General features: G+C 40.8%; 1 protein-coding gene across 5 annotated transcripts in view; it reads left to right on the top strand.

Moving 5' to 3' along the window:
• Positions 1-26,302, top strand: part of IL12RB2 (interleukin 12 receptor subunit beta 2) — a 92,612-nt gene that overhangs the window by 17,144 nt on the left and 49,166 nt on the right. For all 5 annotated transcript variants that reach the window (XM_063697786.1, XM_063697790.1, XM_063697792.1 and 2 more), the window contains 6 exons: positions 2,269-2,383; positions 3,720-3,904; positions 5,107-5,249; positions 6,182-6,332; positions 14,112-14,191; positions 25,878-26,097. In XM_063697786.1, coding sequence (XP_063553856.1) covers positions 2,269-2,383; positions 3,720-3,904; positions 5,107-5,249; positions 6,182-6,332; positions 14,112-14,191; positions 25,878-26,097 — 894 coding nt within the window. The remainder of the gene's footprint in view (positions 1-2,268; positions 2,384-3,719; positions 3,905-5,106; positions 5,250-6,181; positions 6,333-14,111; positions 14,192-25,877; positions 26,098-26,302) is intronic.

Genomic DNA, 26,302 nt, shown 5'->3' with positions numbered 1-26,302 from the left:
TCAGCCTCCCAAGTAGCTGGGATTATAGACACGCACCACCATGTCTGGCTAATTTTTGTATTTTTAGTAGAGACAGGGTTTCACCATGTTACCCAGGCTTAAACTCCTGGGCTCAAGCTGTCTGCCTGCCTCGGCCTCCCAAAGTGTTGGAATTACAGGCATGAGCCACTGTGCCTGGCCCAGGACTCTAACTTTTAAGTATGAACTTGTAAGTTAAAATGACTCTCAGACCACCTGTGTGGAGTCTCTGAGAAAAGAGTAAACTATTTTAATAGTCCAGGGAGAAGTGATCAAGTCCTTATCTAGGACAGTGGCAATGGGAACCAAACATGGGAACAGACAGCTCAAACCTGGTGGAAGTAGGATCCACTGAATCTGATGACTAACTGGATGTAGGAAATGAAGAGGAAATGTTGAGAAAGACTCTGATGTTTCCAGTCTATATGTCTTAGAGGAAGCTGATGCCCCCGGCAGCTTCATAAAATGGAACAAGAATAGATGCTGAATCAGAGAGAACTAGCTCAAACTCAGCTCTACCACTTACTAGCTATGTGACCTTGAACATGTTACCTAACATCTCTGAGCCTCAGCTTCTTCATCCATTATATGAGGTTAATCTGAATGCATCCCTCTTGAGTTATGTATACAGATCAAATGGGGTCATGCACCTAGTGTGCTTAGCACAGAGTGTGGCACGTAGTAAGAGCTCAAAGGTTTGTTGTTGGAATTTATTGGCAACATTCCTTTATTCTACTTCCAGCAAGAGCCTCCAGTGGTTTTGTGTTTTTTCTTTCTTTCTTTCTTTTTTGAGACAAAGTCTCACTCTGTCACCCAGGCTGGAGTGCACTGGCACAATCTCAGCTTGGCGCAACCTCTACCTTTTGAGTTCAAGTGATTCTCACGCCTCAGCCTCCTCAGTAGCTGGAATTACAGCATGTGCCACCATACCCAGCTAATTTTTGTATTTTAAGTAAAGAAGAGGTTTCACCATGTTGGCCAAGCTAGTCTCAAACTCCTAACTTCAAGTGATCTGCCCGCCTCAGCCTCCCAAATTGTTGGGATTACAGGCGTGAGCCACCACATCCAGCGAAAGGAGACTTTTTTAAAGGAAAAGTTTATTATTCTATTAAAACTATATGAGCTAGATATCATTATACCCATTTTATAGATTCAACTGAAGCTCTGACTTGTCCAAGGTCACACAGTGGGCATTCCTGTGCCTATGTCTATGGTGGATGCTAAGGACAAAAAAGACATTTATTTAATCAATAACAGATTTTTTCAGTGTAGACAATAGCTAGGACTTCTGTAGTATACTCATTTTATCTAACCTAAAGGAAATATGTATCTACACGTGGGTCTGGGTATTAGGGTAAAATGGGATGACTGAATAGCTGAGTATTTCTCTTACCTCCATTTTGTCCAAGAAATTCCTAGTTTGGGTCCTTTCACCATAAAATGGCTTTATTTAAAAATACACACCTTACAATAGAAGGGCCCATGCTTGCTTTGTACATCTTTGTATTTCCACATCTAGCACTGTGCTTGGCTCGTGGGAGGTACTCAATGCCTACGTACATGAAAGAATTAATTTATAAATGTCCATAAAGTGCTCCAAGAGACAATGCAGAAATTAGATTTAGATGGTATAGCCCGGGAGGACATGACTGAGGCAACTGGGTGTAAGTGTCTTGACAGCAAATATCTGGTGAAGAAAGCAAATAAGTCTCTCATTTTTAAAGGTTTCTAATATTTGAATGGGCATCACTCTAAAAGAAATTAATTTATTGTTACCAGGGGTAATGGAGCTAGCACTGGATGTTCACCTGTCAGGGAAAATGGTAGAATATGGAGTAAAAGGCTTGGACTTGAGTTACCCACAGCTGAGCTGGAGCCTTGAATCTGCCACTTCATAATTTTATGATCTTGGGCCAGATATTTCACCTCTCTCAGTTTCCTCTCTGAAAAAATAAAGATAATAATGGTATCTACCTCATGGGGTGCGATGCTGTTTAATTCAGAAAAACTGAACATAGCACTGGGCTAGGCATATAGTATTTGATCCATATTCACTACTATTATTACTGTTTCTAGGAGAAATTTACACCTTAATGGCAAACTGGGACTTGAATGGAATCTAAAATAGCTTCCAGTTTACCTGGGTTTACGGCATGTGGGGGACGTATTGTCATGTTGATGGCAGATAATAACAATTTGGTTGAAATATCACCTGTGTGATATATAAGGTTTTGTCTTTTCTTTTTAAAGTTGCTCCAGAACAGCCTCAAAATTTATCCTGCATACAGAAGGGAGAACAGGGGACTGTGGCCTGCACCTGGGAAAGAGGACGAGACACCCACTTATACACTGAGTATACTCTACAGTGAGTGAGAGGCTGTATTTTTGCAGCTGTTTTGTAGATCTTCTCTTAAATGACATTTAGAAATTCTGTTTTCTTTACTTATTTTTATTTTATTTAATTAATTAATTTATTTATTTTGAGACGGAATCTCACTCTGTCACCAGGCTAGAGTGCAGTGGCGCAATCTCGGCTCACTGCAACCTCTACTTCCTGGGTTCAAGTGATTCTCCTGCCTCAGCCTCCTGAGTAGCTGGGATTACAGGCACCCACCACCACGCCCAGCTAATTTTTGTATTTTTAGCAGAGACAGGGTTTCACCATGTTGGCCAGGATGGTCTCGATCTCTTGACCTCGTGATCCACCCGCCTCAGCCTCCCAAAGTGCTGGGATTACAGGTGTGAGCCACGGTGCCCGGCCTATCTGTTTTATTTTTACCAGAGAGGAGAAGCAAAAGATACTTCTAGACAATTAGATACTTTTTAAAAAGTTTCTATGTTTATAGTTAAAACTGGTTCATTCATCTACAGTATGAGAGACCGAATGTCTTAGGTCTGAGTTCTAACTCAGAGTTCTCTTCAGTGCATCCAAGATCCAAGTTATAGCTGTTCTTTCCCACTCTAGTAGGGTTAAACTGGCTGCATAAGATCGCTTCTCTTTTCTGCAGCTGTAGGCTCTTGGGGTCATGATACATAAACAAACTCTTCCTTGTGGTAGTTTTCCATTTGCTTGGATAAGTTTCTTTTTAAAGCACCATTGGCTGACCTAAGAGTCCATGAGAAGAGAGAGTCTGGGAGATCCTGTTCCTTGAAGTAGATTTCATGATCCCATTAAAGATCCAGCTGATTTGTGCTATTCCTGAGTGAGGAGGAGATGGAGGAAAGGAGGGGTTCTGTAGTACCTTTACTTTTTCTAACCTAAAGGAAACATCTATTGACACGTGGGTCTCAGTATTAGGGTAAAATAGCCCAGGATTCTACTCTGGCCACTGCTGTACTAGGAACTGACAATTCTGTGCCACAGATGTCAAGGTGGCCACAGTGCTTAGGATAATGTTTGGAACTGCCCTGGGGAGCCAAGATGACAAGCAGGGTTTGGGGAATTTCAGCAGCGTAGGCTTGGTTACCTATCTACATGAATGTGGAAGAACATCTCAGTTCTACCAAAAAAGGGAGTTGGGTGAAGTATAGTCTTACATGACCATATAGTACAAATATTCCCGGGGTGTATCCCCTAGTCATAAGATTGACATTTAAAAATTGTCTAGAATTCTAAACATTTAAACATTTTCTTCTTTCTACTGTAAGTAGAAAGTGGCACATAAAACATCTTGCTACACGTGGTTGTGTTTTGTTTACAGGCTAAGTGGACCAAAAAATTTAACCTGGCAGAAGCAATGTAAAGACACTTATTGTGACTATTTGGACTTTGGAATCAACCTCACCCCTGAATCACCTGAATCCAATTTCACAGCCAAGGTTACTGCTGTCAATAGTCTTGGAAGCTCCTCTTCACTTCCATCCACATTCACATTCTTGGACATAGGTACATTTTATTTCACTATTTCACTGGTACTTTATAATTATTTTTAAAATCACTCAAATCTTTTTTATATGGTTGTTTCAAGAAAGACAGAGATTGATGGAAATTGGCCAACAGGCATAAGCAAAAGATAGAAGTTACTTTGATGCAAGTAAAAGGGTGCATGATTCTGAGCTATCTAAAGATGGCTATACAAAGTGGGATGTTCAACATTATTCTCTCTATTGAAGAAATTAGCCCCTGGATTCAAATCCCATGAAACGACCAGCTACTAATGATACCACCTGACTGAGGAGAGGGTCCTGTGAGGTCATTCAAGATGCTCAGTGCAAGCCCTTCTTGGAGGAGGTGTCCTTTCATCCCCGTGGCTACTCCCATTGTTGTGAGATAGGCTACATGTGGGCCTGCTAGGCTAGAGCAGCGAGGTACAAACTATAAATAAAATTTCTCAAGTCACAGATGCATCTTGCTCTGAGAATACTTACCTCCATCCCTGGAGTGAGCCAGTACATTTCTGAGCAAATGTAATTGGTCCAGTTGAATCAGAGGCCAATCTCAAGCATTCCAAGTTCTGACCATCCAGGCAGAACTGGGCTGCCTGAAGTTCCAACCTCACACTATGTGCTTCTCGCCTCTCTTTCCACGGCACTTCTCTGCATACATATTGCTAACGATGAGTCTGATCATTGGCATTTACTATACACTTTTCCACCATATTTCTTCTCAGGCTTCCTCCCATTTTTTTCATAGACCGTTCATCTCTAGGCTACCTTCTCGCCCCCTTGTTCTTTTCCTCTGTCCCTTTGCTATGAATTTTCCTACCAACATTTCTTCTCCTCCTGAGGCAGTCATCACTAGCCATCTCTGGCTTCTCAGTCATTGGAACTCTTGGGTTTGGCACATTGGTTTTTGAAAAACCATTGGACTAAGTGGAGTTGAAACTTACCACTAATGTTGGTAGTAGTTATTTGGTGAAAATGAGATTTGATTAAGGGGGATTATTTTAAAGATTCAGAAGTGAATCCAGCTTTTAAAAAAGTTCTTTCTTAAAGCCTGGAACTTTTCTCTTGTATATTTTACCAAATTTGATGGTTGTGCATCTCAGAACTGAGTTTTGTCAAACTCTTTATAGCTCATGCCAGTACATAAGACAATTGCTGATCACAGATCCTGAACCACACTTTTTTGTTTGTCCTGGTTACTAGTGAGGCCTCTTCCTCCGTGGGACATTAGAATCAAATTTCAAAAGGCTTCCGTGAGCAGATGTACCCTTTATTGGAGAGATGAGGGACTGGTACTGCTTAATCGACTCAGATATCGGCCCAGTAACAGCAGGCTCTGGAATATGGTAATGATCTTTAGAGTGAAGGAAAAAACACTGAAGCATTCTTAATATTGCTGCGCAGACCTCTGTCTTTTCATACAGCAAAATATAGAGTTTAAGAATATTTATCCCAAAAGTACACACGAGAGAATTATCAGAAAGTCATGTATGCCTCTGTTGATTAAGAAATATCTTGAATTTTGATCTCTGATTCTGAAATTTTTAAAGCTTTTGTAAACCAATATTAATTTTCTATAGTTTATTTCTAACAGAGGCTTCATTTCTCCTTATTATTTACCCCGTCCTGTTATTATTTTTTAGCATTTAAAAAAGATATTGAAAATAGAAATATTAAGAAATGTCCACAGAGATTTATATAGAATTTAATATTCCAAAGAAAAGGTCTACAATTTAATATAATATTAGGCATTGCATGTTTTAAAATAAAAGGTATAGGATTATGATTCTTTCCAGGATTGTTGTAAAATTCAACGGCTTATAATAACAAAGGATCAGTCCCACAGATAGCTGATATTCAAGAGAGTATAACTAATTAAAGGGTTTTTTTTAAAAAAAAAAAAAAAAGCCAGTTGTATGTTTGTGTTAAAACATTCATCACATCCTAATTGTAATCAAATAAAAAAAATCTCTAGTGTAGAAACTTTGTAGTTTTCAATCTTATTTTTCAGCTGGTTTCAGGATTCCCCTCGAGAACCTACATAGATGGGTTCTTAGTCCCCAGAGATTTTGTTTTATTTTTAATGAGACGCTATCATTTCAGATTAATATCATATCTATTCGGTAAGACAGTCACTGATATTTCTTCTCATTTAATGGTAGGTCTGAAAAACAAATAAGACCAAATAGCCTGGGTTTTTTTTTTTCATTTTATGTTAAAATTCCTTAAATTAGCAATCTAGTATTAATAGGCACTTTAAAAAAATGTCTGTTTCAAGGTTAATGTCACAAAGGCCAAAGGAAGACATGATTTGCTGGATCTGAAACCATTTACAGAATATGAATTTCAGATTTCCTCTAAGCTACATCTTTATAAGGGAAGTTGGAGTGATTGGAGTGAATCATTGACAGCACAAACACCAGAAGAAGGTATATGTCCAAAATATACATACATATTGGGGAGGAATAAAGGGGAGAGAGGGGGAAGAGGTAATGATTTCCTTGGAATAGAATCTTTAAACTACTGGTGCTGAATCAAAAAGCATGACTGCATTAGTTAACAAGTTAATTTTTATATTAACTTAAGTGCTGAAACTGTTCAAGGAAATATGTTTGTATTGCAAGGAAATGTTTAACATTGGGTAAGTTCTACTCCTGTTTGCTATCAGTCATGTTGGTTATAATGCTTGATTATAACTCTAATCTCTCTTACTATCTCAGTAGCTTATTTCACAGAGCTATAACCAGTAATTAATCTCATTTCTTGTTAAAGCTTCATATGTTTTATATTTTTGATTCTATGAAAAGTAATGTGGCTCAATAAGCTATATGGAAAGCTTGAAAGAAAGTAGGCTCTGGAGACACATATTTCAAAATAAAATTTAGCATCCAGCAATCCTCTCTTGTCCAAATATTATAACACTGTACTTCAAGCCTTTGATATTTACTGCACAAATGAGAACCACCTGGCCACCCATAGCTATGAAAAGGATATCAAATGTGTTTTTCAGTCTGATGAATTTTTCTTTTTTAGTAATTATTGGGAAGGGAATGTTATTGAAGTATAAGAAAATATTTTATTGAAGCAAAAATGCCTATGTAAACTTTATGCCAATATTAAATCTTTGGAGACACAAGAAATAGCCATCTGAATATTAGTTTTTAAAAGCACTCATTTAGGCCGGCATGGTCGCTCACGCCTGTAATCCCAGCACTTTGGGAGGCTGAGGTGGGCAGATCACGAGGTCAGGAGTTCGAGACCAGCCTGGCCAGCATGGTGAAATCCCATCTCTACCAAAAAGACAAGAAATTAGCCAAGCATCGTGGCACATGCCTGTAATCCCAGCCATTCGGGAGGCTAAGGCAGGAGAATCACTTGAACCCAGGAGGCAAAGGTTGCAATGAGCCAAGATTGTGCCACTGCAATCCAGCCTGGACAACAGATCGAGACTCCAACTCATAAATAAATAAATAAATAAATGCACTCATTTAGTGATATAGTAGAGAGCCTTTCATAATTTATATAAATTTGACTCAGAGAAAAACTTTTTGGCATATAATCCATTGTTCATTATCTGGAGCTTTTGTAACAACGTGCAAAATCTAAATTCTTATTTGTGAAATTTATGGATATGTGTGCATGTAAACTAGCCTCATAGTTAAGTTGCATTTATTTTCTGTGAGCTACTAATGGCTTTTGATAACTGATGATCCTTAGCAATCATACATCAATGACATTCAAGGAACTGAAGGGCCTTTAGCAGAATATAATACCTAATATATGATTCATAGAATAATCTTATATTCTTCCTTACTTCTTGTATTAATTGCATTTTTTTTTTTTTTTTTGAGACAGAGTCTTGCTCTGTCGCCCAGGCTGGAGTGCAGTGGCACAATCTCAGCTCAGTGCAACCTCTGCCTCCTGTGTTCCAGTGATTCTCCTGCCTCAGCCTCCCAAGTAGCTGGGATTACATGCGTGCACCACCATGCCCGGCTAATTTTTGTTATTTTCAGTAGAGACGGGTTTCACCATGTTGGCCAGGCTGGTCTCGAACTCTTGACCTCAGGTGATCCACCTGCCTCGGCCTCCCAAAGTGCTGGGATTACAGAATATATTTTAAAAATTGTCTAAAAGTGAATTTATCCAACAAATGATAATTTATTACCACTCATTTTATAATAAAATCTCTTAATGTTGAACCACTTGCCCTCTGGTTGTTACTTTTATAATCCAGAGCTTACTCATAATATCCTTTTATTATATATAGTCAAAGTAATTTTTTTAAAGACCATCTCATGAATTCGATTTTGTTTATATATGTGGTACAGATAAAATTTCTGAAAATGGGCTATATTTTATATCCAAGTTCAAGGTAGTAAGTAGTCTGAGAAATATTTAAGTTATATCACATTAAGCTAAACTATAAACTAGGGAAACTCTGGGCTTGTGAATTCTTGTCATTCTTACTCACATATGATAATGACCTAGTTAGAGATGTGTGAAAAGGTTTTTCTTTTCTTTTTTAAAAAGTGTTTGTCTTTTGAATTAAAATTCCTTCAAGGCAGCACAGTAACTTTCTCATTTCCTATAAAATAAACCACCATCATAACAATGAGCATAGCAACTCATTATGGTTATGAACTCATGGATGATTATGAATTGAACCTTGGAAGCTGGCTTATTCAGTCACTGAAGGTATTCATAAAGAGAGAAACCCATACTCTGAGATACACCACCTTTACCAAGCCCTGTTGGCTTCATTTCTGTCTCTGAACCTCCCTTTTCTATGTTTGATTTTTCTGTGGGTTGTTGTAGGTCTTTTTTCTCTTACTCTAAGCTGCTTGGTTTTCACCCCTTACCCGCTGTTTCTGTCATCAGTTTCTTTATGAAACACCAACTGATGTAAACGTAAAAGGTGTGAATTTTTTTTAACACGTCTTCCTTTTAACCCTTTCAATGTGTACTCATATGTAACTTGGCATTTAAAAAAAATTAATAGTAAGCTTTTTTTTTTTTTTTTAGGTACTCTCTAAAACTGTGAATGACTCTATAACAGAGTCAGCCTTTTTGCAGCCTTTGCTTCTCAAAACTGAGAGAAACGTAACATCTCCGGGTGGATTGGTGTAGTTGTTTATATCATTTGAACAGTGGGTTAGGGCTTCCTTTACTCCATAGGGCCCTTTACTATGTCATTAAATTCAGCTCCTATCACTGAAAAACACTTTTTAAATGACCGCAAAGTAAGGGATAGGAGGAAAGAAACTACTTTGCTGTGTTTAAGAGAACAGTCTTGAAATCAGCATCCATCAAAGGCAGGCCTGATAGTGACACTGGGAAGACAGCAGCCACATTTTCCTTGTAGTGGGAAAACATTCTTGAATTTGAGCTCAAGGTGCCCAGACATGCCTAAGAATATGCACAGGTATTGAGGGAAGGTGATCTCTCACCACTTAGAACACCCAGGAAGAGATGCCAAAATACTGATTAATCAGCTATTCCTTAGAGCTATGTTACCAATATGTCTCTGTCTGTTAATCCGCCATTTTAAAAAGTCTTATTTGCAGTTTGTGATCTTGCTCAACTCTATTACAGCAAACAAAGGAATCGTTGCATGTTCATTCGTACTTTGGAGGGGCAGAGTGGTAAAGGAGAAACCTTCCCCCATCATGGTGACAGCAAGGGTGAGGGGTGAATAATCCCTAAAGGGGGAGAAAATGAAGAGTTACCAGCTGCAGCCACCTCTTCCCACATTGAGAAGCTAGGAAATTCATGCACTCATTTGTAATTTAAAAATATTGCCAAGATAAGATAGGTGTGAACAATTAAATACTAGAGATTATTTTGGATAGCAAACATTTGATAACAGTCAAGCTTGGAGGATTGGCAAACATTTTCTCTACAGGTCCAGATAGTAATATTTTCAGCTTTGCGGATCATACGATCTGTCACAACTGCTAAATGTGCTATTGTCACATGCAAGCTGCCATTGACAATACCTAAACAAACAGGCATGGCTGTGTTCCAACAAAACTTTATTTATGTATGCTGAAATTGGAATTTTATGTAATCGTCACATGTCACTAAAAAGGATTCTTCTTTTGTTTGTTTTGAGACGGAGTCTTGCTCTGTCACCCATGCTGGAGTGCAGTGGTGCGATCTCGGCTCACTGCAAGCTCCGCCTCCCGGGTTCACGCCATTCTCCTACCTCAGCCTCCCGAGTAGCTGGGACTACAGGCACCCCGCCACCACGCCCGGCTAATTTTTTGTATTTTTAATAGAGACAGGGTTTCACCGTGTTAGCCAGGATGGTCTCGATCTCCTGACCTTGGGATCCGTCTGCCTCAGCCTCCCAAAGTTCTGGGATTACAGGCATGAGCCACCGCGCCCGGCCGGATTCTTCTTTTGATTTCTTTTCAACCATTATCAAAACCATTTTCTTACAGGATGTATTAAAACAGGCAGAGGGCCAGATTTGGCCCATGAGCCGTAGTTTGCTGACCCCTAAGCTAGCTATACTCGAAAGCATCATATTTGTGTCTTTTTGCTTGAGGCTTGAGAATGAATGATTCTTTTCTCTTCTAAAGAGATTTATATCAGACACTTTCACTAACAGGAAAGTGTTATGTTTAAGATTCAGTAACAGTCCCTAAACCCTTCTCTCCTTCACTTGTTCTCCTCTAAGCTCAGCACCTATCTTGGAAGGAAGGAATGATAATTCAGAACTCTTTTCAAGAAGTTATATGAAGAAGAGCAGAGATATCAATCTTTTGTTGTTTTTGTTTTTAGGATCTGAGATAATACAGTGTATTTGCAAGGGGATGAAAAGAGTCCAGCAGAGAAGGAGAAATTAATGACACGGGGAAGGTGGGAATAATGACTGGAGAGACGTCTTTGATAAAGCAAGAGGGAGTGGGGTCCAGAACTCTAGCTAAAGAGTTGGACCGTGATGGAAGTAGGGATGATTCATCCACTGGGACATCATTAACAGTGCTGTGTTAGGGAATTGGTTGGGGGAGTTTGAACGTTTTCATGGTGGAAAGAGAAGGGAATTTCCATCTGATTTCTTCCTTTTGCTCGGTGAAGTCTGAGGCAAGGTCATCTCTTTTTCATATTGGTGGCTTCTTCCACTTTAACCCTACAGTTTTTTCCTTTACAGACAAAGTAGTTTCATCTGACTTCCATTTCTCATATTTGTATGCTTAGTCATTTGTACCCATTTCTTTTGAAATCACTTGAACATACTGGCCTTTGGCTTTTTTTTTCTCATGTGCCTATAATAGTTTTATCTGTATTTGGCTAGATAACATTGAGGTTAGAACTTTTAGTGACTCTGTGACAGTTGAATGTCAAAGATTCTCCTCACTATTAGCCCTTGTGTTGCTTTAAGCAGCAATGATTGTACACCCCTGGTCATGAAATGTTACACTTTTTAGAGACTCATGCAGATTCAACTAATGATTTCTCTCCCATGGAGGTATACATTGCAGGTAGGCAAATGTTAATGGTTACATTTCAGTTTACTTGCAATTTACCTTGTGAAAAGAATATAATTCTAGAATTTGATTCTTAGCTCTGTAATAATCTGTTAGGTTGTGGATTTTTAATGAGTCAGTGAGTGTCCCCTTTAGATTTCTTACCAATATGTAATTAACTGAAGACATGTACTGCTGTGGTACAAGTCAACTGGCTTTGACACTGAGCACACCCAGGTTTCCAAACCCTGATTTTACAAATGTCTGGATTATCTAGTTTGTGGAGTAGTCAGGTCTTGGTCAATGTAGTGAACTGTAATGGGAAAAGCACGGTCTTTGGGGAAAGCAAGACCTGGGTTCAGTCCTCAGCTTTGCCATTTACCAGACCCAGGTCTTTTGTAAATCATTTAACTTTTGCCAGCCTCCTTGTCCTCAGCTTTAAAGCAGATGTAATCATATGCACCCTTGTGTTGTGTGAGGGTTAAATGAGATGATGTATATAAAGTGTCCGGACACCACCTGACAGTAGGTGGTTAGTGAACGTCATATCCCCTTTCCTTTGTTGCCTGTACTTTTTTTCTTTTTGCATCTAAGCTAGCAGATAGAAGTCCCAGGTTTGATTCCTGGGCCACTCTTCATATTCCTGGAGAATTAAGAGCATTTTCAAAATGTTTTACATAAGCGTTGCTTACCTCTAAGTCCTCACTGCAAAGGTAAATACTACTGCAAAGTAGAGAAAAGAAAAGAAGTGAATGTTTAGAAAAAAACAAAAAAGAAAGTAGAGCAAGAAAGGCAGGAAAAGGAAGTAACAAAGGAGAGGATAGAACAAAAAGAAGGCCCACCTGATGGGGGATGGAAGTATCGCAGAGAAACCATTAGCTTTCTCAGAGCCAGGCACCTGCACGGTGCAGAGCCAAGGCTATGGGCTCTGGGATAAAACAGATTTGTGTTCAAAGCCTGGCATCTCTGATGATTAGTTCTGGGACCTTAAGCCAGTTCCTTAACCTTTCAGCACTTCAGTTTTCAAATGCGGGAAACAGCAAGAGCTACACTTGCTGAGCACTCACCATGTGTCAGCACGCTCCACTGAAATTCCCACTCCACCCTGTGTGATATGTGGAATTATCACCCTCATCTGACAGATGAGGGAGCTAGCCGAAGGATGTGGTTAGCATTTGTTCAAAGTCACAGAGCTGGGCTTACCCCGCAGACCTGGCTCTGAAGCTCACACTGACTACTGCAGGAGGAGGGGAGATGAGCTGTGGATGGGCCCACACAGCACCTGCCCTCTACATGTGGGTACTTACGCTCCCTTTCTTTCTCTTTTGCTCTTCTCTTATCTCCTGTTATCCAGGTGGTGGGACTTAATTTTCTAGAAATTTCCATCTGGTTAGATGGAACTTTCTAACCTAGGAAAAAACCCCAGTGCAGCCTCCCCTCAAATACACTCTAAGTTTCACTGTTGAGGAAATTAGCTTGGTGCAGCTGAAGCCTGTTTTCGGGAGTTGTTTCTGCTGGTTCCACTCCTGGCTGTAAATCAAAACAAATCTAAGTGACTTGATGGTAGAGGAAACAAAATGATTTCACTCACTCACGTGAGCATGAACTCATGCACACACACACTCACACTTACACATACAGGAGTTGATTATTTAGTCTCTTTGCAAGTATGTTTGGTTGAAATTAAGTTGGGCCATATTTGACCATTGTCTTACAGATTGGTGGTTATTTATTTAATCAGTTCAGCCTGTGTTTTGTCATTAAATAGATAATATCACGTGATTTGTTCATTCATTACTTAACAATTATTAGGAGCCTATTATATTCTAAGTGCTGCGCTGGGTATGTGGCATATTAAATGAGATAGGACTTCCCTTTAAGTACATCATTGTCTAATGATCACACACCAAATAATTGTACTATACCATGATAAGTCTAGGAATGGAGATGAACACACGGTTTGTCCTTTATATTAGCATATTTTTACAAGACCAAAAAGTGTTTTTCTATATGAGTTGTATCTTCTCTGTTGAGAATTCTTTCTGCATTCTAGTAAAAAAAAACAAAAAACAAACCACATATACTTTATTTTTATTTTTTTGCTCTGTCTTATGGTGCTAAAGCCACATGTACTTTCCTTGGATTATTTTAATAACACGTTTTAAGAGTAAGTTAAGGCCGGGTGCAGTGGCTCATGCCTATGTAATCCCGGCACTTTGGGAGGCCAAGGTGGGTGGATCTCTTGAGCTCAGGAGTTCGAGACCAGCCTGGGCAACATGATGAAAGCCTGTCTGTACAAAAAATACAGAAATTAGCCAGGCGTGGTGGTACGCACCTGTAGTCCCAGCTATGTGGGAGGCTGAGGCAGGAGGATTGCTTGAGCCTGGGAGGTGGAGGTTGCAGTGAGCTGAGATCGTGCCACTGCGTCACCGCATTCCAGCCTAGGCAACAGAGCAAGATCCTGTCTCAAAAAAAAAAAAAAAAGAGTAAGTTAAGAAACAAATTCCTCATCATTTTTTTTTTAATTTGTTTTTAAGGTAACCTTGTTTTTCTGACTTTTTGGCCAAAGATATATATGTTCATTGTTAAACAAGAAAAAGAAAAAATACTGGGACACACACAAATAATTGAAGTTATCCTCTAATTCTACTCTTCCAGAATTGTTTACTGAATGACCAGTTAACTTTCAAAGTAGTAAATATATGAAAATATGTCTTTTTTTCTCCTTTGAAACAGAGCCTACTGGGATGTTAGATGTCTGGTACATGAAACGGCACATTGACTACAGTAGACAACAGATTTCTCTTTTCTGGAAGGTGAGTTTTAAGCGTCAACTTAAAACTCAGGGGAATAAAACTGAAGGCAGAAAAAGACCTATTTGCATAGTGGCTTTTATATGAAGTTTCAATGATTTTGCTAGAGCTCATTTTCTCAGACACATTCATGACACACCACAGTGTCATGTGCCTTTGGTGGATAGGGGTGAGAGCTGAGTTCCTTCTTCCACACAGTCACATCATTTCAATCCCACTTTCTATAAGATCAAGGTCTTTTTCCATCCCTGGCATTTCCACCCTCTGACCCCAACTACATCATCTCTTCTGACTGTTGTCCCCTTTCTGCCCACCCCCATCTCTCCTACATAAATTATGCCCAGCAGTAACCATGTCACTTCACTTATTCACTCTTTGGGAAACAAAAGATGAAAAAGCTGTGGATGTGGATATTTAATAATGTTTGTTGAGTCATTGAAGAGGGAGAAGGAGGAAAGAAAGCTGCTCTACTTTAGGAATAGTAATAGTGGTAGAAAATAATACAAACAGGCCAGGTGCGGTGGCTCACGCCTGTAATCCCAGCACTTTGGGAGGCCAAGGCAGGCGGATCACTTGAGGTCAGGGGTTAGAGACCAGCCTGGCCAGCATGGTGAAACCCCGTCTCTACTGAAAATACAAAAATTAGCCGGGCGTGGTGGCATGCGCCTGTAATCCCAGCTACTGGGGAGGCTGAGGCACGAGAGTCACTTGAACCGGGGAGGCAGGGGTTGCAGTGATCCAAGATCATGCCACTGCACTGGAGCTTGGGTGACAGAGTGAGACTACGTTTCAAAAAAAAAAAAAAAGAAAATCATACAAACAGGAATAGAAAGCAGCCCTTCCTCAGGAATGGTAATAAAACAGTAGTAAATTAGACAACTTTCCAGAAAACAGTGAAGCCTGACATTATCATAGAATGTGAAAGTTTCACAAAGCACTGAAAGCTGGCATTGCCATTTTATTTAATTCTCACAAAAATCCCCTGAGGTAAGTACTGGTACGCCCACTTACCAGTGAATGAGAAAACGAATGAATGAGTGAATGAAAAAACGAGTATCAGAGAGAGGAAAGAGAGGAAGTTCTTGCCCAAAGTCACGCAGCTACTAAGCACAGACCTGAGACTGAAACCTTATCCAGAACTGCTGCATCGTGACTCATCTTTGTTGAAGGAAAATGCTGTGCGATTCGAATTGAGCTACTGATTGGCATGCTCATAAGAGGTTTCCTGGTGAACTGCACTCTTTATTTCTCAGGACTCACATCCTCTTCACTACACCTCTTCCAGTTGAGGATAGAAAGTTTGGGAATTATGAATCTGAATGAGCACAAAACCAGAAGAGTAAGAATAACAATTATAAAGTCCTCTGATGGGGTTCACATGATGGGTTTTGATCATTGCACTCTTCTTCAGTTTTAAGAAATGAGTTATTTCTTCTTCTTTCTCCTCCCTGTCTCTCTCACACACACACAAAATGTCTGGTATAAGAAGAGACTACTATAAATAGCCTGGTGAATCATGATCAGGCTCTTCACTTTGAAACTAACACTGCAGCTCAAAATTTATTTTAAAATGAATCTACTTTTAATAGCAAGACAATTCTCAAAGCAGGACATTTAGAACAGCCATAATTTGTGAATATTATAGAAGAACCCAGCCTAATTATTTCCTTTTCACGAGCAAGTGACTGGTTAAAACCAAAATTCCTCCTCTCATGTAAAGGTTTCTCCTCCAAAAATGTCCTCAACAGTGATCTGGAAAGATATGCTACATGTTAATCTATTCCACGCCTCTCAACTCAAGGGTTTCTCTCAGTAGAATGAGGGTAATGATACAGGTATCTGCAAAGCTGACAAGACCATTGTGGGGATCAGCAAATGAGAGGACACAAATGTAAAAATCACGAGGGCCACCAGTGTAAAATTCAGCAGTGCTGCATGATGCATGTTTATCCTGACAGTGAAAGCTCCATGCCTGCGTTTCACTGTAACAAACAAGAGTTTATAGTGGACATCATCTTGGTTCTCTGAAACCAGCACCAGAGTGAAGTCAAAATAAGTATGTGTTGGCCATGAGTGATGCTTGGTAAATGTGAGTATGCGATTTCTTCTCTGCTGCCCTGATTTTATTTCTATCTTCACAAGGCTTAGGTTCTATAATGAGGTCTTGGAATTTGGAGGGACTTCAAAGCTCTTCTAGTTCAGCCTTCCTTTCATTATAAACATGGCTCCTACTCCTGCCAGGACAGACAGATGTCTCAGTGGGGATATTCTGGGACAGGGAGAATCTCACTTTGTAGTCTGCCCAGGCCATGGTTGAACATCTCTTATTGTTTAGAAAATGTTTCCTTTTGTGTAGCCAGAATTGTGGGCCCAAGAAGGATGCTTGGGGTTGGAACTGGCTTAGAAGAAACCAAAAAGGGCCAGGCACAGTGGCTTATGCCACTAATAATCCCATAATCCCTAATCCCAGCACTTGGGGAGGTCGAGGTGGGCAGATCACTGAAGTCCAGGAGTTTGAGACCATCCTGGCAGACATGGTGAAACCCTGTCTCTACCAAAATACAAAAAAATCAGCTGGGTGTGGTGATGCCCACCTGTAATCTCAGCTACTTGGGAGACTGAAGCAGGAGAATCCCTTGAACCCAGGAGGCAGAGGTTGCAGTGAGCTGAGATCGCGCCATAGTACTCCAGCCTGGGTGACAGAGCAAGACAAAGAAGGAAGGGAAGGAAGGAAGGAAGGAAGGAGGGAAGAGGGAGGGAAGGAGGGAAGGAAGGAGAAAGAGAAAATAGAGAAAGAAAGAAAGAGAAAAAGAAAGTAAGAGAAAGAAGAAAGAAGGAAAGAAAAAAGAAAGAGAAAGAGAGAAAGAAAGAAAAGAAAGAAAGGAAAGAAAGAGAAAGCAAAAAGGTAAGCACTAGAAGCTTCTATAAATTGATGTCAGATGGTGGTCATCAAAAGCCAACCTCAAAACCTTCAGTGACTCTCTAAGAGGCTCCCCAAGGAAAGTTGGATGCAGTCCTATATTGTCACAGGATTAAGTCCTTTTCTGTCAAACCTGGGCTTCTTTAATGGCCCCAAACAGGCCACTCAACTGAGGGTGGGAATGGAAACACTGACCAGAGTTACTGAGCAGTCCTGCTTTGGACCACAGAACCACAGAGTTATAGACCTCTAGAGCCAAAGGGATTTAACTGTCATGTAGTCTCACCCCACAGTTTAAAACATGGAAACTGAGGTTTCAAGAGGTGATTTCCAGTGAGGGGATTTCAGGTGATTTGAGTCCGCTCTTATCCCAGCCTCTAACAGGGATTCCTCATGCCACTCTCAGGCAGGCTTGGGAATTCAAGGGAATGCTGTGGTACAAGGGACTCATCTAAGTGTCAGGCTAGAAGGAAAACTCTGCAGCCAGATCGCTTTGTGACAGGGCCCAAGTCATACCCCACTGGGGAAAGGGAGCAAGGGTGTGTGTGGTGGGTTTTTTTGTTTTTTGTTTTTTGTTTGTTTTTTGTTTTTTTCCTTTGAGCAACTCTGGGAAACCAAATGCAAGAAACACCCACCACTGCAAAGAAGGAAATCTCATGCCTTGGCATCAAAGGAAGCCCCAAGTAAAACCCCATTTGCCTGTGAATGAAGTGAGAGCGCTTTTCTCTTGCATATGGGGAAATGTGAGATGACCTTTCACTTTTGTAGGATGTTTACAATAGAGGAGGACAACTCCGTGCTGATTGGGTGCAGCCCCTGGGGGTTGGGGTGGGAGTATGTGTGTGAGTGTGGGTGTGAATGTATGTGAGTGTAAGGATGTGAGTGTGTGGAAGGCGTGGGAGTGTAGGGATGTGAGTAGGGTGTGAATATGTAGGTATGTGAGTGTGTGTGTATGTATGAATGGGAGCATGTGTCAGTGTGTGAGGATGTGAGGATGTTGGTGAAGGAGACCTTTGCTTTGGTCTCATTCTGTCCCCCAGGCTGAAGTGCGGTGGCACAATCTTGGCTCACTGCAGCCTTCACCTCCTGTGCTCAAGTGATCCTCCCACCTCAGCCTCCCAAGTAGCTGAGACAACAGGCATCCATCACCACGCCCAGCTAATTTTTGTTTGTCACAGAGACAGGGTTTCACCATGTTGCCCAGGCTGGTCACAGACTCCTGGGTTCAAGTGATCTGCCCACCTCAAACTCCCAAAATGCTGGGACTACAGGTGTGAGCCACCACACCTGGCCCATAGCTATTTTTAAGAGGAAAAATACTTTCAATGTTGAAGCCAAAAAGTACAGCCTAATCTATGAAATGAAAGAAAAACACCTGGGTATTGTTAAAACCACAAATGCAATAAAAGTAAAAAATGTTGCTTGATTACAAACAGCCCCAGGGTTGGATTAGGCCCCTTTACAAAAGGGGGCTTTTAGCAATCCTCTCCCTCAAACTTCCTTTCTCTTCTCCTTCTGTACTGTTTTATATTGTATCCTTTCCTTAATTAAGTATCTCAATCCATGATTCCAATATACTTCTTTTCTAGTTAAAACAGCATGTATCTTTTAAGAAGAAAACCACCTTTCATATATATATGAAAAAGATATGAGAACCAGGTAAAGCCACATCAACCGTTCTAGTTTCCTCCCTTAATTTCTTTAGCATCCTCTCATTATCTTGATCATAGCAAATCACAAACTTTTGAAATTTGTTTGAGGCCATGAGTCTGGAAGAGAAATATTCATGTTAAGCTCATTCATTTGCTCAAACAAACATATGAAAGCTCCTCTTTAGTATTAGACAGTGTACTGCATAGCTGGGATATGAAAGTGAACAAGACAAATCCAGTCCTCATGTCCTGGAGCTCACAGTCCAGCAAGAGGACAGGAGTAGGAGCAGGATGCTGAGGACATTTGGGTGTTAGGGAGCAGTTCCAGGTTCAGGTGGAGGGATGATGGTTGAGCTCGCCTAGTGGAGCAGGGGAGTGGTGGGCAATCAGAGAGGGACACCTCTATGGATTTGGCATGGAAAGGATTACTTTAGTGAAGCACTGTTCCACGGAAATATAAGCAAGCCACAAATGTGAGCCACATGCATGATTAAAAATTGTTATGTAGCCAAATTTTAAAATGTAAAAAGGAACAGGTGAAATTAATTTTAATAATTTTTTTTCTTTTTTGAGATAGAGTCTCCCTCTGTGGCCCAGGCTAGAGTGCAGTGGCGTGATCTTGGCTCACTGCAACCTCCGCCTCCTAAGTTCAAGTGATTCTCATGCCTCAGCCTCCCAGGTAGGTCAGATTACAGGTGTGTGCCACCATGCCTGGCTAATTTTTGTATTTTTAGTAGAGACAAGATTTTGCCATGTTGGCCAGACTGGTCTCAAACTCCTGACCTCAAGTGATCCTCCTGCCTCAGCCTCCCAAAGTGCTGGGATTACAGGCATGAGCAACGGCTCTCGGCCTAATAATACATTTTATCTAACCCAGTAGATCCAGAACATTGTCATTTCACCATGTAATCAATTTTTAAAATTATTTGGATATTTTATAACCTTTTTATCCTACCAAGTTTTCAAAAACTGGTGAGTCTACTAAGCACCAGTATGGGCACATTGGTTAAGACTTCACCCTCCAGACAGTAGCACATCTTGGCTCAGACTAGCCATGTTTCAAGGGCTCCATGACTTCCTACAGCTAGGGGCTCCCTCCCATATTCAACAGCACAGCTCCTGTGTTTTCAGAGCAATACAGAGAGAGTTAAGAAAACTCGGACCGGGCATGGTGGCTCATGCCTGTAATCTAAGCACTTTGGGAGGCCGAGGTGGGAGGATCACCTGAGGTCAGGTGTTCAAGAGCAGCCAAACCCTGTCTCTACTAAAAATACAAAAATGTTAGCCAGGCATGGTGGCATACGGCTGTAATTCCAGCTACTCAAGAGGCTGAGGCAGGAGAATCACTTGAACCCAGGAAGCAGAGTTGCAGTGAGCCGAGATCACGCCACTGCACTCCAGCCTGGACGACAGTGTGAGACTCCATTTCAAAAAGAAAAAAAGAAAGAAAACTCTTAGTTCCAAAAGTGGGGAAAAGATTTAGTGTTTTTTATTTGTTAGACGAAGTAATTCATTTTGACAAACAGCTACCCTCAAACCACAGAAGATGGAAAGAAAGAGAAGATAGCAAGCCCCGTATACCAATTTACGGCACAGCCTCAGAGAGACTGTTGTGAAAGGAACAGCTTATTCAGTACATTCACTTTGTCTCTTTCTCCTTGTATTTCTCTCTCATATGCAGAATATTCCAACCTATATCACACTGCACTGAAGTGATGAATTCTTTGGCCTCCTCATATGGAAAAGCTTGTTAAAAGTGGAAAGTATTATTTGGGACCTGATTTATATTGATGTAGGACAAAGGTCTATTGTAAATCCCTAGTGAGGATTGGCTGCCAGGACCTTGGGGCATTTATATAATTATAGGAGCTATCCGATCTCAGAATCAATATTTAAATACAAAAGCAGCAGATGGCATAATTTAGATTGTTTTGTTGCAATATTCAACTCTATCTCCCCCTTCCCAATCCTGGCCCATCACAGGCAGGCACAGCATTTCCAAAGATATTTTTGGAAAGAAAGGGCTGCTTTTCCTTGTTTACTAGTCACACATGTTATGCCAGCTGAAAGTAGGGAATTTTGACTGGATAGCAGAATGTGGCCAGTGCAAAAAAATAAGAGAGTAGGTAGCCAAGAATTAACAGAAGATAGAAAGAGGAGATGGGAAGGGCATTTTAAAGTTTTGCTTTCATGAAAGTTTCTCTTATTTTTCTGTTTTTCTAGCTGCCAAACAAGATAGAAATCATTATGCCACGGTCACCACCAAGAGGTTTGACTATCAGTTAAGTCAGTTTAGCATAGCAGAACACTGGGGAGTATCTAGGAAGTGCTAGCATGGTCCAGCAGTTAAGAGTTCACCTCTTGGTAGAGCTGTGCCACCTGGGTTTGAGTTCCAGCTTCACTACTTATTGGCTGGATGTTCTTGGGCAAAGTGCTTAAACTCTCTGTTCCTTATTTTATTCATGAGTAAGGTGCAGATCACATGAAGTTGTTGTGAAGATTAATGAAATCGTTGTGAAAAGTGTTAAGTTATTGTTATGAGGCAAACATTGTGCATGACATTGAAGGTGCTAGTGGGAAAATAGATCCTTAGATAGTTTCAATGGAGTGTTTTCTAAAATGTCCAGGTGAGGGTTGTCTTTTTTTTTTTTTTGCGACAGGTTCTCACTCTGTCACCCAGGTTGGAGTGCAGTGGTGCGATATTAGCTCACTGCAACCTCTGCCTCCTGGGTTCAAGCAATTCTCCCACCTCAGCCTCTCAGGTAGCTGTGATTATAGGCATGCACCATTATGCCCAGCTAATTTTTGTATTTTTAGTAGAAAGCGGTTTCACCATGTTGGCTGAGCTGGTCTCAAACTCTTGACTTCAAGTGATTTGCCCACCTCAGCCTCCCAAAGTGCTGGGATTACAGGTGTGAGCCACCGCGCACGGCCAAGGGTTGTCTTTTGAATCACTTCATTTGGACTGGGGTTGCAAAAGGCAGTCATGAGTTTTAAAATCAAGATGCTCACAAAAACTTACAAATTACATGTATTTTGTAACCAACTGAATGGCATTGGTGAGACTTCCATATAGAACAGAAGAGTAAGCCAAGAGTCAAGATGACCTAGCTCTTCACAGACTGGTAGAAGAGTCATGTAAGTGTATTAGCAAAACTGACAATCATGATATTTTTATATTACTTTAGAGTAACTGAGAGAAGGGAAGTCACCAAGAGTCTTAACATGTGCCAAGCACTCTTTAAAACAGTTTACCTCCCTTAACTCATTGAATGCTCCAATAAGCCTACACTGTACATGACAGTATCCTTATTTTATAAATAAGGGCACTGAGGCTCAAAAAGGGAAAATAATTTGCCCAAGGTCATACAGCTGCTATGTGGTAGAGCAAGGAAGCAAAGGATCTGCTCTAATAAGAAAAAAATCAAAGTCAGCAGTATTCCAAAGCCAAAATCAAAAGAAATAAAAGCTGTGATTAATAGTGTTCAGATTCCTCCAGCTTTCTAAGGTCTAGATTATAGATCCTCTTCTTTGATACAGGCTAAGCGCTAACAGATTTTTTCTTTATTATTTGCATCAGGGGAAGTTCAGAAGTAGAGCATTACTTTATGAGAAGTTCAGTAAGTTTTTTAAATCTTAAGAAGACATGATTTATCAATTCATGGAGACACCCCTCCTCCAATAGATCTTTAATTAAAAATAAAAACAGATGCATTGCATTCTGAAATGTGTCAGATTTTGTCCTGTCATGGATTACATTTACCACATTTTTAATGCTGAAAGCTTTTTCAGGCAGCAGAACTCTTACAGTAGGTTTACTGAGAGAGCTGTTCACTCTTCAGTTCTCAGACAAAGCCAAGTCAGAAAGGCTTTCCATAGTAAATTTAAATCATTTCCCACAGGTCAGAGCAGAAAGAAAATTGAAGGAGAGAGGCAATGGGACTGTGGTTCCTTTATAGCATATTCTTACCAATAGGAGAAGGTGACAATGACAGTAGGAACACTGGTCTGAGACCCATTCTTAGCACTGTCAGAGAAGGAAAAAGAGGTGGCAGGTCTTGGAGACACTCCCAGGGATGCAAGACACATTCTGGATACTGCTCACCGCTCTCACATCCACCAGAGGGCACTCAAAAATCTCACATTACTTTTCTGTGGGGACTATTTGAAACCGTTCCTTAATGTCCCCAAGCTTCAACATCCTCAAAATCAGAATGGAGAGTTACAAGGGCTAAATGGGACATTAGACATAAAACTCCTGGCTCATGGTATAGCCCAATAAATGTTGGTCTTTCCTTTATCATTCACCCAAACCAGCAGCACCAGCATACAAATAAGTTGATCTGGGAAGAGTCGGCGGGCTCCTCCGGTTTGCAGTCCTTCTGAGCTCACAGCTTGTCTCCTATGACTCAGAACCTGCTAACTCTGGAAAAAAAGGGATTCTCGGTCTCCACCCTCCCCAAACTGATGAACTCATGCTGCCTGTTCGTGCTGCATGTGAGAATGTACCAAACCTCACAATTAGAGAAGTTGCTTTGCAATTTTGGGCTGGAAGGGTGACTGAGGATTTCAACTATGAAACGCGGCTGCCCACACCTACCAGTTCGTTGTCTCAGGCTTGTCTATATAGGGAGCAGCACGTCATAACAGAGGGAACATTGGCCTAGAAGTCGAGAGCTCTGGGCTCTGCGCCTACCTTCTTCATCTGTCCATTGAATGGCCTTAAGCAAGTCACGTCATGTCCCTGGGCCCCTGTTTTCCCACTTATAAAATGAATCATTGAATTAACTGTTAATCTGTAGATTCACTTCCAGTTTGGTGGTTCCTTGATGATATTCCCTTCCATCAGGACAAGGCATAATCCAGGAGTAATGGACTACACACACCATTTGCAAACTTTATGTTGCTTTAAAAAATTAAAAAAAAAAACCCCTGAACTGATTATACTGTTTTCAGTTGCTTCAGGAGACTAAGTGGCTAAATATCTGTTTTCCTATTAGCTCATTGAAGTTTTTGTTCCATCGACCCTGTCAGACCAGTTAGGCTTGTTTTTCAATTTGATTAAGGAGACCAATTACCTAAGAAAGGATAATCGTTATTCCAAAAATTGAGTTTGACATCTTATATCAGCCTAACCCATGGGATACCATATTTACTTGTCCACCTACTTCCATCCCACTCCCACCTTTTCATTGATATTTTCAACTCTAAAATATGGGATGCGAAGGGGAAAATGTAAGAGTCTGGGTCCATGCCCTCTGGAAATCTTTATGATCCGTCAGAGCCACACCCCTATTTACTAGACTGCTGTGATCAGCTAGATTTTCACAGCAGTCACTATGCACAGCCATTGGATCCAAGATAACATTTCACCCCTTCCTTTAGCACTTTACTATTATATCAAATGAGATTTCTGGGATGTCTATGAAGGACAGTGGGAGGGAGATAATAAGACTGGTTTGCAATGTTAGCTTGGGACTGAAGCCTCTTGGGTCCCTGGCCAGAAATAAGAGTTTTGTGAGCTTAGTTAACTCTTCGGAAGTACCTTAGGGTTGGAAAACTTGGCGTGTGAGTGGAGGTAACAGTCCTATCTCTGGACTTGCAGAAGAGACACATAGGGAACAACAGAGTGAGAGATAGCTGAGGGGATGGTCTTCCCTTGCTAGTGTCTGCTTTATTGTTTTTCTCCTCTGACAAAGGGCATATTTAATAATAACAGTTTAGAACATCCTACTTTAAAAAGCACTTGCTTATTCTAATCCATACAACAGGCCTATGAGATCGGCTGAGACAGACATTTGAAATGCTGACTTTAGGGAAAGGCAGAATGTCCACACAAAAGGGCCCACAGCAACATGACATCCACCTCGTGCATTGACTATGGTTTAAGATCTAGTTTTGGGCCTTTTGGATCCAGAAGGGTCACCAGAATGGACCTGCATTAATCAAGCTTCCAGAAATGGAAATATAAAAACTAGATGCTCATGGATTAATTTCAGCAAGAAATGCAGCTGTGGGGCCAACCAGAAGGCTTGAGTCAGCAGATAGGAACATTCTCTCCCAGTATGCTAATTGTTTCAGAAGCCAAATTATAATCAGAAGGCCAATTTATTCACTTAAAGTGAAAAATACAAATTATAAGTGAACCAGATGTTCACGTTAGCCCAGCCTTTCCTGACAGATAATCGACAGAGGAAACCAAATTATTAGAAGAGTGCTTGGTGAGCAGGGAACCCAGGCAAGGGGCATTTGCTGACTACAGTGTATCTTTCAGCAAAGGCAGCCGGAGGCCCCCCACCCATGGAAGGGACAGCCTTGCCAAGAAAACTGTAGCACTTGAATCTGGTGAGCAAGCCTTCCTCACCTTGCATGAGGCATGGATGGGCACCACCAATGCTAGACTTGACAACTCTCCATATTCTATGCTTCTGTTTCCCATGGTCCTTGTCAAAACAGGGTTATAATACAAATAATTAGTTCTCTGCTTACTTTCTGGGATTGCTCCCAAATGATCTCAATTGGAATTTTTGCAGTTCCAAAAGTTGTTAGTCACACGTTTATGAACAGTGTCTTAGTTTCCTAGCACAGATGGCTAATTCAATTCCCTAAATGAAGATTTTACTGGTTTAGCTCTTGAAAATCTTCTGTTTGATGTCTTGAGCAGCAGTGCACTTTCTGTAGAAAAGGTTATATGTGTGTGTGTGATTTACAAATTTAGAAATGGAGACTCAGAGGGGCTGAGTGCCTTGCCCTTGGACTGTGTAAACAGTAGAGCTGGAACTCAAATCCAGATCTTCTGAGTTTGGATTCTATACTTGTTCTATTGGATGTGACAAAGTTGTCTACTATTAGTAAGTTTCATTTTAAAGCAAAAAAGAAAATCAATGTGTTCTTAAGAATTATCTTTTAAAAACGTTAACTGATTTTTTATTTCCTAAATGGCAGGGAGGGGAAGGTGGGTATTGCATAAAAGTGTGTAGCGGGGAACATGAGATGATATGAACAAAAAGGTCACTCAGCTGTAGCTGCCTAGTACATCTGTACCCATGAGGTCCAGGCACAGAGCATCAGTGATCTTGTCTGGGAGTAAATAGTGAATAAATGTGTCTTGTTGCAGAATCTGAGTGTCTCAGAGGCAAGAGGAAAAATTCTCCACTATCAGGTGACCTTGCAGGAGCTGACAGGAGGGAAAGCCATGACACAGAACATCACAGGACACACCTCCTGGACCACAGTCATTCCTAGAACCGGAAATTGGGCTGTGGCTGTGTCTGCAGCAAATTCAAAAGGCAGTTCTCTGCCCACTCGTATTAACATAATGAACCTGTGTGAGGCAGGTAAGTTCTAATTTTTCTTTAACATTGCCTGTGGAAAACTGTGTCTTACTCATCTCTTATCTCCTGCAGGCCCAACCCAGGACCTAAAATGAGTAGCTAGGAGTTAAGCCTTTGGAGTCAACAGCTTTCAGAGGCTTTTTTTTTTTTTCCAATCAGCCTATGAGTAGCCTTGGACAAGTGAATGAACACCTCTGAGCTTCAATGT

The sequence above is a fragment of the Gorilla gorilla genome, chromosome 1 (genome assembly GCF_029281585.2).
Source record: "Gorilla gorilla gorilla isolate KB3781 chromosome 1, NHGRI_mGorGor1-v2.1_pri, whole genome shotgun sequence".
Classification (NCBI taxonomy): domain Eukaryota; kingdom Metazoa; phylum Chordata; class Mammalia; order Primates; family Hominidae; genus Gorilla; species Gorilla gorilla.
The sequence above is the reverse complement of the archived record's forward strand: the minus strand, read 5'-3'. Positions and strand labels throughout refer to the sequence as shown.